This window comes from Fundulus heteroclitus, chromosome 16 (assembly GCF_011125445.2).
Source record: "Fundulus heteroclitus isolate FHET01 chromosome 16, MU-UCD_Fhet_4.1, whole genome shotgun sequence".
Classification (NCBI taxonomy): Eukaryota; Metazoa; Chordata; class Actinopteri; order Cyprinodontiformes; family Fundulidae; genus Fundulus; species Fundulus heteroclitus.
In genome coordinates this window covers 26,575,098-26,590,115 of record NC_046376.1, presented here as the reverse complement: position 1 = coordinate 26,590,115, position 15,018 = coordinate 26,575,098, and the positions used below count along the sequence as shown (strand labels likewise).

The following is a 15,018-nucleotide window of genomic DNA, read 5'->3' as shown; positions in this document are numbered from 1 at the left end:
AAGGGATTTTTAAGCTACTACAACAGGACTGCCTTCAAGTGTAGTACATGAGGTTTTGTTAAATACACTTAATTAAAAGATTTTTGTATTCCCTTCCATTAACAAAAGTGTAGTTCAGATATTTCTAAATCTTTTCAGTATGACAATAGACGGGAGCAATAAGAGAAATAATTTATCTCAAGTCTTTTTACACATCTTTACCCCAGGGAGCCATACGTGTGGAGGGGGCTGCGGTGTACTAGAAGCAGTACCTCTCATGTGTTGTGATGAATAGTGTCTAACACAATAAGATTATAGGTGGAGCTGCTTTGTGCGCTAGATGTGTAATTCACATTGTTTCATCCTATTTATTTATAGGAGAGCTATGTTACCGTTAAACAGCACTGTGGCGGCTGAGAGTCTAGACTGCAGGTAAGCAGAGGGAAATGAAGGCACAGAGGTGTGCTATAGTTCAGACACACTCTGGTGGCTGTTAAAGAACTGAAGCAGGTTATTGTTGAGAGCAGAACGGCACGTTAAAGAAATCTGTTGATGTAATATAACCGAGACAAGTACTGGAAAAGTATGGCGCGATAAAGGTTTCTTCTATAAATGATGTTTCAGCATTTCTGAGAGGTAAGAGAAGTCTACTGTCATATAACATGTGTCAAGCAGTACAAACCAACAATATTAACCCAATATAATCAAACCCAATCATAAGAGGTAAAGTTGAGTGGCTGATTCTCTGCTAGTAATTATTTTTCAGTCCTTAAAGAAAACGCAAAAAAGTAAACTGTTCTTGAGTCCCACTCTGTAGTCCATCAAAAGAGATGAAAAACACAAATACTGGAACAAACAAAATATAATAAATACACATACAAAAGAAATGTTGACCGGACATAATTTAAAAGGCTAACAAATAAGGTGCAAATATACAAATGTCACGAACATAAAATCCCTCTCTTCGTCTATTCCGCCAATGATCAACAATACAGAGCTTATTAAACATAATAATCTATAGGATAAATGAACAAAGTACTGAAGTATAATTCAACACTTGATTTTCAATGAAAATTAAATACAGGAATAATCTTTCAGTGCAAAACTTGCAGGGATTTTGGTTTATTTACCAATGAAGAAAAAAGTGTGAAGATTGTATTACGTTATTCTCTCCCGTTATTCTTCATTTATACTGAAAGCAAATATCAGACCATTCAAAGTGTAAATCTGTTCCCTACATTAGATTACTATATATATATATATATATATATATATATATATATATATTATATATATATATATATATATATATATATATATATATATATATATATATATATATATATATATATATATATATATATATATATATATATACACACTTATTTTAAAATATACTGTGCTGAGAAAAATGTTTGCCCCCTTACAGATTTCTACTGTATTCATCTTTGTTGTCACACTTCAAACGTTTCAGATTGTTAAACAGATTGTTTTCCAGACAAAGATAAACATGATAAATTAAACAATGCAGTTTCCAAATGAAAAACTGTATTTATGGCGTTTAAAAGGCTATCAATACCAAGTGGGACGTATGTGAACCGGGTTCGTTCCAGCCTGACAGGTCTTCTCCCGCGCGTCTTCCCCCCCTCTCAAATCCCCTTTCCTGTCAGCCTACTTTGAAAAAACGAGCCACTGGTGCTACACCCCTCCCAACCCCCAAGAAAAAAAGAATCAAGAAATGAATAGGACCCGTCTAACAGCATGAAGCAGGTTAAAAGATCTCAAAAAGCGAAAACATATTTCCCAGATCTGGAGAATACATAAGCCATTGGGGAACCTTCCCAAGAGTGGGCTATCAAAATTATTCCAACAGCGTATTAATGACTCGTTCAAGAGGTCAGAAGAGAGCTCGGAGCAACATTTACCTCAGTTATGGTCGGTGTTTATGATTCAGCAAAAAGAACCCGGCAGGACAAAAATGGCCTAAATCTGAAAGGCAAAAAAATGTGACCTTAAAAAGGCAGTTCATGCTTAACAACCGTCAACTGTGGCTGAAATAAAACAGTTCTGTAAAGAAGAGCAGGCCCAAATTCATTCACGGTGATGTAAAAAAGACTAACTACAAGGACTCACAATCGTTGTTGCTTTGTTTAGAGAGCAACTGCGATACTTTTTCAATTAGTGTCAGCTCGGGTTGATACCTTTTTTCTCTTAATAAATTCAAATCATTGTTTCAAAATGTCACGGCATCTTTGTCTGAAAATTAAATTTGTTTGATGATCTGATAATTTGAAGTGATAGAAGAAGAAAAACAAAAGCAAAAACAAATCTTTCTGACAGTGCTGGAAAGAGGCGTTCCGTTTACTGTCAAGTCATGGCTGCGGCTTAAAACCTCACCAGATGTGAAACCCGTTTCCAGCTGCAGTCAGTGGTCGTCCGTTATGCAGGAAGAATGAGAAACAAAGACAAAGAAAACAAAGAACTAAAAGAGCCCAACAACAATGAAAGTGACCGGGAGAACCTCAAGCAGGTCCATCGGGTCAGACGTTTCTTCCACCGTTGATGACGTTACCTCCTGGAGGGGCGATGTGAATGGAGTCGAGGATCGGTCGAAGGATTTGGCCAAACGGTCTGGAGAAGGGACAAAGACATTTTGCTTGGCATTTGGAGATAAACTGACATAAAAAAAAGGAGATTGCAAGCAAACAAATATTAGAATCGTTTTGGATCGAGCCCTTTTTTTCCATTCCCTAAAGAACTAGTAAAGTGCTTTCAGTGAGTCACCACTGGAGACCCTTTAATACACAACCAGATTGAAAATTGTTCTCATATGAAAAACAAAGCGTCCATCCATCTTTGTAGGTTCTTTAATTAAAGTCTGACCCATTTTACCAATACCTCCGTACTTATACAGAACTTCTGTATTTAGATTTTAAAAAAATTCTCAAAATTAGGACTGGTGGCTCTGGAGAAGACGAGTAAAACCCACATGTCCACCTAAAGCATTTCCATACTACCTTGAAGGTCTGCTTTGAACTCCTCCCTGTTAGATGGGCTCCATCTCCTCATAGGAGCCAACAGATGGGAGCTACACTTTTAGATCTCATTTGTAAAAACTTATTTAAATGGCTTCCTTTCTTCTCTCTCTTGGTAGAGTTCTGCCTTTCATTGCAGAAACAACAGACAGTTATACCATTGTTCATACGGTCTGAACAAAGGCAGCAGCCAGTAGAACAACATTGGCTCTTTTAGATATAGGCATGTTCAGAGGTGTTGGACGCCTGGAATCCAAATCAATAAATTTTTGCTCAAATACTTGATTGAGTCAATGGTTTTACAGCTATTCAGTCCTTCCAGGATGTTGCGATATTTATAGGTGCGGACTAAATGATTGATTTTGCGGCAGTTTTCTCAAAAAGTTGCGGTTAAAGTTGCACATTTATTTATCGCCATATCATGGTCTTACAAGAAAATTAAAATGACTGTAAATAGCACCCTAAAAACGTTATTGTGCCCGATGAGTTGTGTGTATAAAAAGTGACTTTTATTTAGGGAAGGACAAGGATGGATGACAGTATGTGAGTGTTGGAAGGCACTCCATCGACCACCCATCTGTTGCGACAGGGATGGTATGAAGGAAATGTATTTAGCGGTATGTTCTTAAAGCTACACTTGTGCTTTGTTAAACATCAGCTGTAATGCTGAAGTGTAACCCGATGTGTTCCATCTATCTGTGCGCATCTCCACTCCAATGGCGGCGACACACACTTCTCCACCGTTCGCTCCGAGCCACCGACTAGGCAGCAGCTCGGAGAGGAACGTCTAATAAAAGGAAGGCCGTCTTCTTTCATACACTGCGCCAGTCAACTTAAAACCCGGACATTTTAAAATCAATGAAATTCCTCCGGATTCCCCAGAAAACACGTTATAAATCGAAATGTAAGAGGATCTTGGTCAGATTTGCAGAGAAGTTACGATGACTGGTAAAAAACTGCAAGTCCATGCAAAAATTGTGAATGATGAGTGCATTTGTGTTAATAGTTAAAAACTATTTTAACATACCTTATAAGATTTAAAGGTCCTCTAAACATGGCGGATGTTTAGAAAAGAAACAACACAGAACACACAGCTACCAGCTCAAACTAAAGGGGATCCCCTTTAGAGTTTTGTAAAGCTCATCTTTGTAACGCTATTACCAGTGATGCCATTTCTGTGCACAATCGACCTTATGATTTTACTATACGCATTGCTTTATTCATTATTGATATAATGAATAAAGCACAATGGTACATTTTGGTTACAAGGGGTAAAGACTATTGCATATGCGGAAGGTGTTCTGCAATGGAAAACAGCACTTGAGCACATTCCCTTTTGTGGAGGTGAGAAACACATTTGGCACAGTTTTGTTAGACTAAACCGTGCCAAAACCATAGCTCTGCCTGGCACACTGCCCACTAAAACCTTTGTGGAACAAATAAACTTAAACTGATTTGAGTCCAAATTTGCTGCAGGTATAGCCCAGATGTGCAGTTGTAAAATTTGATGCTTCTCCGAGGTTTTCAAAAGAGTTTTCATGGAGCTTTGTAATGTTTTTAAAGAAAAAAAAACAAAAAAAAAAAAAAAAAAACTTTAGACGAGTCTCAAAAGATAGGATTTCTTTTGTTGTTCAAGCACCAATAAATCAGGCATAGTAACAGTTAACAGTCAATCGTTCCCCCAAATGTTTGTTTGTTTAAGTGTATGTGATGGACGGTTGCACTGGAACTGATTTTTCGATTGCAATGCAAATTGTAATTGACAATAAAATTTGATTGATTGATTGAGTTGCAATAGTGGTCCCACTGGAAAAACTATTTTATATCTTACAGTCATACAGGTAACAAAATTTGCATTTATACTTTATGACTATGGAGCTGTACTGGATTTATATCAGGCATAATTTCAGGCAGAAATCGCCCCTAAAACCCTTATGGTGTCGACACACGGGGAACGACGTCGCCCACTCTCCATTCATTTCCTAAGGAATTTGTGCGTTGAGGGGGCAGTTGTTTTCCCTCCTCCAGCTAAGAGACCGGCGAAATCCGTGCGTTTGAAATTTTGAGTTCGTACACAGGAACGTGCACACGCGGGCTTGCGACGCGACAAGGAAGATGAACAACGTTCAACTTTTGTTGCTTCGCTACAGCCATATATCTGGATCAGCCGTGAGGTGCGCCTTCAAATGATGATATTCTCCAGGCTGTTTCCTTGTCTGCAATATAGGATGAAGCCAAATGTATTTTCTCTTGTAGAAGTAAAAACAAGATTTCAGTCATTTCCAGCAAAATCTTTTGACTCTTCATCCTTGTTGGTCACAGACATATCAAAAGCCCTCCAATTTCATAACCGATAATATTTATGGGAAACAAGCGATCCAACAGAGAGATGTGAAACGCTGCCGTCACTGTCGCTTCCAGTGTTGGGTTTTCAGCGCGGCGGCGATAAAAGCCATTAGTCGCCGTCGTGTGTCGCTCCCCATGTGTCGAGCCCATTAGACTACCAACCTGTAACCCATGGTTATTTTAGAGCAGTTACAGTTCACTCTAAAAATCAGAGAAATTGGTCAAATGTACACAGGCTTGATAATTAAAGCCTGTTCTGTGGGTCCTGAACGAACAATAGCTACACGCACGCACACTGCAGGAGCAACTGTGTATTTAGTTTCTTTTACCTACACCCACTTCTCCTTGCAGGGTCACAGAGGGGCTGGTGACCATCTACAGAGCAGGAGGGAACATGCAATGATGCAGAAAGGGCTAAGGCCAGGATTCGAACCCAGGACCTTCTAGCAGCAAATACTGCTCCACTGTGAAAGCCTCTGCTTTGCTTCTTTCAAACCTAAAATCTGGTAATGATTTATCGAGCGCTGGAGCAGTTTTGTCTCTCGGAAGATAAATACCAAGCTTTTTTTTCCTAATATAAATCCTTAGAAATAACTTTGACATGAGTGTTTGACCGCTTCACCTCCAAAAAAAAAAAAAAAAAAGGTACCTGAGGCAGAGGTCAGCCATGTTTTTCCCAGGGTTAGTGCGTTTTATTTAAGTTTTTGAGTGTAAACGCCTTAAAACTCTAGTATTTAGCATGTTTGAATCAAATTTGAATCAATCTGGTATTTTGTTAAACAAAAAATAACTCATCTTATGTAGTTCATATTTAAAAGAAAATCTGAACTGTAGAGTTGATGATTAAATTAAAATGTAGGGAATATTATAATTTATTTTGGTGTTCTCCAAACCACAAAACAGCACAGTTGATCAGAGTAGATTCAAAAAAGAATCTACTTTGCTGCTGGTACACCTGAATATCCCTGCTGTGGGGCAATGAGGTATATTGCTATTCTATTCTAGTCCCTGGTGAAGTTCCTCGCAGTCAGTCTAGCTGCCCTGGATCCCTCCGCCAGTCAAAAACACACCGTCTGTGATGCTTTCCTTAAACTCGTTTTGCTTAGCAAGTTGCTGAAAAACAAAATACTGGAGAAATAAAAACATGTAATGCATTTAAAAATGCAGATGCCCTCACAAAGTTTCAGGTTTCAGTTCAGTCTAAACAATCTGCAGATGAATAATCACTGTTTCATACACATTTTACAGTGCATCCACTTTTTTTTTTCAAACCTGTAGAAGTTTTGAGTCCTGTCACTGCAGCTGGAAGCAGATCACACTGTACCTGTTGAATAACTTGTATCTCAGCTATGACTGGCCTTGAGACTAAACAAAAATAAAAAAAGGACATTTCAAGACGGTTCAACGACAAGTTTAACTATTGCAATGACAACAAGCCTCCTCTCAGACCAGCTTCTTGTTCTGGGAGAATAATCATCAGGTTTGTGCGTCTTAATTTAGGATTTTTTTTGTTCCAGTTTTATATAGAATCATCATCATCATCATCATTGTGCCTGTTAGCTGAGATTATTTAGCAGACAGACACAGCTTCACACTCACGTGGAGAGGACCTCTGACGGGAGGTCTGTGATGTAAGACGGTATGGTCCTGCCGGTCAGGAACTGGGCCACCTCGTTGGTGAAAGTATTGCAGTTGTGCTCGAACAGACGATATCGGTCACCTCTGAACAAGGAAACAGGAATGCGCAGTTTGTATCTGTGCTCTGTGTCCCCCCCCCCGTGTTGGGAGGCATCGCCGCTAGAGTAAAAGAGGACTAACTGCCCTGAGGACCTGTATGTGGTTTCTCCGAGAGAGGAGAGGTAGTCCATGAAGATCTCCTCGGTCACTTCAGTCTCGCCCAGCTCCACCACCGTATCTGGAGGCCCCAGCATGGTCCCTCCCTTCCAAAAACCACAGAGAGAGGAAGAGGGTATTCACAATCGTCATCATTGTGACAAAGTGGGTGAGAACACCATTTTCCTCAGTTTATATCATTTTAGGTAACATTCTTGTTTGCTTGATTTAGCCATACTTTATTTATTCTGTAGTTTGCAAACATTTACTATCTCAGGGTTTGTTTAAGTTTCACATTTCTACAGATTATTTACCATAACATCTTGGTTTAAATCAATTCACAGTTCCAGTTTGTATTTATTGTTTGATCATTCAACTTGTATTTTATAATGATGAACTTACGTTAATTACCTTTGTTTCAGGAGGAAGTGTTACCTCACTTCCTGTAATTATAGCTTCCTGTTAGAGATGGCGTCGCAGGAAGGGACCAGGTGTCTTAACTACTTAAATTTGATATAGTCAAATTTAGGCATTGGGTAAAATCATTCTGTGCGGATTTCATTTTGCATTGTTATAGCCATACTCAAAAGATGTTGCTAAAGCGCATTGAAAGAAACGATGGTGAGTTCAAGCGGAAACTGTTTTAGGGTACCTGTTTATGGAGGAGTCCATCAGAGGCCATTTTGTCTGCCTGAACATCCGGGTATTTAAATAGAGAAGTTTGAGATGTTCAGGAGGGAGCAGAGAACCAAGATCAGTGTAGCTGAGTGCAGTTGACGTTAATTTTGGTTGTTTTATGTTCATTTATGATCTGTTGAGCCGTGTTAACCTATGAGTTATTTTTTGGATTTTTGTAAAAAAAAAAAAAAAAAAAATCCACCATTTTTGTTGTAAATAAACCACCTGCTACACTGGACATCATCTGCCTACTGCCCTCTTTAGCCACTTTGGCCAGACTATCTCACAATCATCATCATGAAAATTAACAGTCACCACAGTAAGAAATGCTGTGGTGAAGGTGGTGAAATGAAAATTTCACGTATCAACATATTTTTCCCTGTTTTTAATCACAAATCCAATTCTAAACTTCAGTGGTCAGCATGCAGAGCAGATATTCGTGAATTTTCTTTCCTTCCCCCATTCCATCAATAAATGTTTTTGGTGGCATCCAGACTCTGCGAATGTCAAAAATTTGACAAAACATAAAGCACAAATCCTGATCAAATGTAATATTTTTGTGCGAAGTTTTAAAAAAAGTTTTGTTTTCCCTTTCCATGTCAAAAAGATCATATACTGAAAAATAGTAAAACCACTAGGAAATAAAAGAAAAAAAACAACAAATAAAAAAAATAAAAAAAATACATTATGGTAACATATATCATTACAATGGTGGGATTAAGTGGCTCTATAAACACCGCAGCAGCATAGAATGGCCTGTATAATTTAAAAGGCATATGGAAGATTTCAAGAAAAATTATGCAAAGAAATTACACAGACCAGCTAACGGTTAAGCATTTGGAGTTTGTATCAACACACCAAAAGTTATTCAAAAATAAATAAAAAACAAACTTTTTAAATGTCCAGCCACCAATGAGAGTTAATACAGGGTTCCTACAGCATAAGGCAAGTTAAATTCAAGACTTTTTAAGACTTTTTAATGCATCTTGAAATAAAAAGTTAAGACCAACTTCACGATAAACAAGATAAACCTGGTTGCGACAACTTCACCCAAATGTTTATTTTAACATAAACCATTACTTTCTGGCCCAGTAGACATGTTTAAAATTTTGAAAAACATTCCATATAGGAAGAAAGCTAAAAACACACAAATTACAGATACATTTTTAACAACTACTGAACTGAATTCACAAACTTTGTTTTGTTCCCTACTAAAATAAACTATAAATCAGTTTTAAAAACCACAACATAAGCAGTGCCAACACTTTTTCGCAGCTATGGTCCGGCTGCAACAGTTTTTATTGGTTCTGCTATCGGGACGGAACCAACAATGGTTACATTGAGCCGTTTGGTAAATTAAAAAATGTATAATTGTGTCAATTATTTTACTGTTTGGTAAGGATTACAAAAATAAAATCCTATTTATGACCTGGTAACAATGTTAAGACCTAAGAAAGATTGATTTAAGACATTTTAATGCCAATTAAGGCCTTAGTTTTATATTACAGAATTCAATGCCTTTTAAGACTTTTTAAGGATCCGCGGGAACCCTGTAATGAGACGCAATTTAATTTAGAGATTTTATTGCTGACGTTTGACCCAAAGTAAGCTATCTTCGGTCCTCCACACGCATTTTCTTTTCTTATGTGTTCATCGTTTTAAGCATCTTGAATTATTTGGTTGTTAAATGTGCTACACAGATAAACCCGGCCCCCCTTACACGTATACAGAAACTAAGATTGCTGCCTGGCTCCATTTATTCAGTCCCTGGGTAAAGATGTGCAAAAAGCCTGTAAATAATTTCCACCCTTTTATCTGCAACATAACTCAAACTGCAGAAACTCAAATAAAAATCTGACTTTTAATATGAATAACTTTATTAGGTAATGGAAAAATGTAATATGCTAAGAAATAATTGTAGAATCACCAGAGCCCCAATTACTGGCACCCATTAAAATACTTTTAAATTAAATGTCCCTGAAGGATTTTCTTTTTATTTTAACATAACTCTTTTGAACTTAACGCAAGTTCCAAGGAATTATTAATTCCGTATCCATCCTCTCCTGTTTCTTTGCCGTGTGACTGTAGCATATCTCCTAGCTAGTCTTTAAAATGAGAAAGACAAGAGAGCGTGCCGTTCAGGTAAGGCAGGTGTGCGTTGGTGTCCATGTTTACAGCGAGAGCGACAAGTCGAAGGTTTAAGGTAACTCAGGCTGTGACAAACAAAGCCAGCCGAGGACCCGGGTTTTTCCTGCCACCACACACGGAGAGCAGCATGGTGGGGGAGGTTAAAAAGTACCCAAAGCTCACTGTTAACAGCAGCAAATGGACCTTACCGGCGAACAGCTGGAGATGCCCTCCCCTCCGAAGAAGAACTCATCACCGTACGCCACTATGGCCGTGTGCCTGCAACAAATACCCCAAAGCAAATCCGAGTCATTTAAAGCAGGAACAGTGCAACCATCTCTACGGGCTTTTAACACTCTTTAAGTTGGTGGCCTACAACCTGTAATTCAGTCATTCTAGAGAATTTGGCAAAAAGAGATGGAAATTTTTGAAGGATAAACATTTTATTTGCAAACAAATCTAAAATTTCCGCTATAAAATCAGAGGTAAAATCTGTGAATTTGCTTTTCTAAAGTTTTTTTTTTTTTTTCCCAACAGCGTCACAACTAACACAAAGGACAGAATTACTAATTATTCCACATTGCATAACTACTGTATATGGAGGGTTTACATCATTGCCTACTCATTTTTATGGATTTCCATGTGCACTTATTGAAACTAACGTAATGCAGGGTGTGTCATGAGCATTAACTTAAGTATTAAATTATGTTCAAATGTATTTTTGTGTCCAAAAATACATTTGAGCAAATTTAAAAAGAGAAGATTCTGAAATAAAGATCAGCTGCATTGGAGGAATCAGCTGCAGTAATATCCATTTAAAACAATAAAAGTTGGTGGTGATACAAACGATCCCAACCTTTTAATACATTAAGTTAATGACTTCTAGCTTAGCTATTTTGTTGGAACAACAATTAAATATGTAACAGAATAGACAAGCATATAACTGAATGCCATGAACACTTTAGCCTCCTGCAAACACAGCGTGAACCGAAAGGGCAGATGTTTTCTGAGCCAGAACTGCTTCCGCTAATGGGTAAGGCAATAAGATAGTCAAACAGAACCTTCAGTGCAAATAAGATGCTTAGAAAGAAAATTCTTAAAAAGAAAAATGACATATGTGCTTTTCTGAGTATTTAGGCCTTAGTTGAGTTTGACTCTATATCTTTAATTTACCAATAATATGCTGCTCTTCCCTGAACTCAGTAATCTCCCTCATTGACTCTGCATGCCTGGGCAATGATGGCTCCGCCAGTTTTACCAGAATATCCCTAATTGGTAGGAAACGCCCATCCTTCCAACCTCGTTTTGGATGCAAGTGCACATCTGGCCCATGAGGGTCTTGCCAATGAACAGCCACAAGGGTAGCCTCAGCGAGCCCATCAACGCTGGCCATAAAAGCCAATCTGCCCTGCGAATGCCCTCAGCACACATTTCTGTCACTGTCCCGTCAGGTCCATTCTGCTGAGCTCAACCACTTGGGTTGTTTTTTGGGGTTTATAGACAGTTATCCTCTTTCACAGTATATTAAATGTCAGCCTAAAGTGCGCTATAATGTGCATTAGGTGACAGAAACCCTGTCTGACAGAGCCAAGTTCTCTGATTTTGGAGCAGGCTTGTTTCAATTCAGTTCCTGTCTGGGTGAGCTTTGAAAGAACAAAATTTCCTGATGGAGGGCATCATCTCCTCTGACTTTTGTTTTGTTTGCTTATTTTTCTTGGTGATTCTTCATATCAATTTCTGATTTGTTCTCAGTACCAAACATTTATTCTGAATTTGTTCCTAACTATTATTACCCTTTTTTTCTCCAAACTTTTGTTTCTCCCACATGTCGTGATTGTTTTTGTTTGTTTTTTTCCACCTGTCTACTTTAAGCTAGTTTCTTCCTACTCTGATCCAGTGCACTAACTGGTAAAGTCCCTCTGTGTTGGGACTCTTTCTTCTTCGCTTTCTTGTATAAATTGCCTTTAGTTGTTTTTGTTTTTTGTTTTTTTACAGATTCTCCTCTGTTTATTCTTCTACACTTCTGTAATGATTGTTGCTGGCTAGCCATCATTTCTTCTGAGAACTAAAAAGGTATAACTCTAAACTTGAGTGAACTTAGTATAAATTCATTTATGTGCAATACTGGTCCTGGATACGAGTGTTGTCCTTCATCCTTTCACTGTCCTCTCCATTCCTCTGAGCTTGTTGTACTTTCAAAATCAACACATGCGTTACTCCTGAAGTCAAGATACTTTTGTGTTTTAAATTAAATACTTCCTAACTGGGTATAGCAGCAATGCCAGTAGTGAACATTTGGTTGAGTTTTATAAGTTATCTTTAGGAATTCTATAACTATGGTTTTAGTAGCATCACCGTACGCCACTACAGCATTGTGAATTTCCCCAATGCTATCTTATCTTAGCAAGGGTTCTATGTATTGAGAAACTTTACGCTTGGGACTGTGTCGTATAAAAAAAAAAAGATAAACTTTTGGAAACAAAATTAATAGGTAAATGTAATTACAAGCCATACTAGTTCAGTATTTATTCTGATCATAAATAGTCACCACAAAAAAAATATTTTGAGGTTTTAGTTAACACCATCAGACGTTAATGTAAGTTTCTCTGTTTGAGGGTGTCAACAAAAGTATAACAGGTTGGCATAAAAAGTTGTTTAGAAGACACACTTGATTTGACCTATGCCACTAGACGTCTCTGACCTCCAATTATAATTAATATATTTATGCAATAACTTAAAATAAGTCTTTCTGTAGGAAGTAAACAGTGAACACATTATGGTTGCTATACTAAAATTTTTTTTTCATAAATTATCAAAACAATGCAATTATTGCAGCTTTTGTGACCATGTTACATTTAATTAATTTGGGGGGAGGGGGTGGAGGCGGGTCCTGGGGATTGTAGCTGACCATGTGGTGGCCTGATTTTATTGCAATTCTATAGAAATTTGAGTTGGGACAAATTTAAAGTGACCACAAATGAATAGAAACCGTTGCAGAAAGCAAATTGTAAGATAAGCTTTTAGCCTGATGTCGATTTATTAATTTTTTTCTTTCATCTTTCCTGAATATTTTAAAATTTAAAAAGGTTTCTACCAAATCAGAATTATACTTTCTTGTCTTTGGATACATTATTTTGTATAAATTACATCATCATATTAGATTAATAATAAATATACACAAACACATTATATTAGTGCAAAAAGCTCTCAGGGATTTAGCTAAAATAATATCTATAGTATTTAATTTGCCCTTATTTTTAGTGGGGCATGCCTTCTGAAGAGTCAGTATATTCCAGTATATAAAACGCACTGTTTACAGGGTTCAGTAAGTCGGACTTACCATATACCACCCAGCTGTTTACCTGCAACAAACAAGGCGATAATTATTAGTGACGTCAGGCGACAGCAGACTCGTCTAAACAGCGTTTGCAGAACCCGTTTAAACCTAAAGTCAATCCCTGTTGCGATGACATAATGATGACATACAATAAAACACCAAGTCAGGATTTTTTTTAATGCATTTTAAGTATAAACTGGAGGGGAAAAACAATACCCGGACCTGTAACGGTAAAGTCAAATCAACTGCGGTATTTCCAACAACCGCTTCTTCAATATTATTTGTCCCCTTTCGGCCATTCTGCATCTGTTTTCTCTCTCTCTCTTTAAAACCGACTTACCTAACATGATAGGACTAAGGCTGCGAGCCATTCCTCTTGACAGGTCATAAATATACAACTGAACATTATAACGAGGTATATTTTTATCCATTCCTCCTGCTCTAAACGTTCTGTTTTTTCCCCCCTGTGGACTAGCTGTACTACAGCCCCGTTAAAAGGTACCGATGAGTGGGAGGGGCTAACGCCAATGTGACGTCATCGTGCCCGCAGAGCTTCCTTTTAGTTTTATTTTGTCACTTTCAAAATAAAACTAAACACCAAAGAGAACGGAGAGAAGATGTGAGTTTACGGTGAACGTAAATGACGTAACTTCCTGTTTTACTTCCACATTGTTTTAAAATCTAACATCACGGCACACGACAGTGAAGAAAAAACATCGATATTCTATCAGCTGACTGGGCATGGCTTTTATCTAAAAAATGTTAATTAAATCACTGCTCAAAAAGGGCAGAGGGGACGTCATCTCATTTAGTATAGATCGCAAATCTACAAAGAAAAAGAAAGAAACATTGTTTAAAACTGTCCGATTCTTTTATAAAAACCCGTTTTATTTATTATCATAAATACAAAAAATATATTTTCATTGTTGTGTACAGTACCGTGACTATATTGTGTCAACTTACAACCACAAATGTTTTATTGGATGTTACGTGATAGACCAACACAAACTGATTTTTAAGTAGAGCAAAAAAAGATTCAAAAAAAAATATTATAATAATAATAAACATGGTAAACCTTGGTTCCGTTCTCTCAATAAACTCTGTCACTACTGAAGAAAAGCCAACAGCATGATGCTTCCTTCTTTGCTTTCCCTCACTCATTACTTTTGCCCTACATATTTTGCATGTAGGCCAAAACTTAAAATTTAGTGTCATTTGACCAGACCACCTTCCCTGACATATGTGTTGTGTCGGTCCAAAGTGATTAAGTAGAAGGAATCTGGACTTTTCTGTTTCTTGAAGATGTTTTGTCACCCTTCCAGATGGCTTTTTAAATTCCAAATATGGTTGGACGTCGCTTTTAAATTATACCCCGAGCAATCATAGTAATATGACTATTAGGACACGTGACTCACTGGCACTTCCTAATAGATGATTTTCTGGAACGTGTTTCATCAACAATCACACAAACATTCTGCTCAGTGTTTGTGTCATTGCTTGACAACCTAAAGGGACATTTTTGAAGTTGAAACTTCTTCCAGAAACAAGAAATAGCTCCATTTGGCTTGGATTAAAGGACGCAGGATTGCCTTTTTTTTTTTTTTCAATGACTGAGAATCTACCAGCGAATTGCTGTGTCACTTACATGGTTAATGAGAAACTGGAAGCAGGACTTTTTGTTTG

The 15,018-nt window shown here is 37.6% G+C and overlaps 1 protein-coding gene across 1 annotated transcript; it reads right to left on the bottom strand.

Moving 5' to 3' along the window:
• Positions 1-1,350: 1,350 nt before the first annotated feature.
• On the bottom strand, positions 1,351-13,858 carry desi1a (desumoylating isopeptidase 1a). The gene is made up of 6 exons (XM_012873076.3): positions 13,676-13,858; positions 13,339-13,360; positions 10,208-10,277; positions 7,191-7,300; positions 6,960-7,082; positions 1,351-2,610 (listed from the first exon to the last, which is right to left on the bottom strand). Exons 1-6 carry the CDS (start codon positions 13,764-13,766, stop codon positions 2,520-2,522), a joined length of 507 nt encoding a protein of 168 aa, XP_012728530.1. The 5' UTR covers positions 13,767-13,858; the 3' UTR covers positions 1,351-2,519.
• Between the last annotated feature and the right edge of the window lie 1,160 nt (positions 13,859-15,018).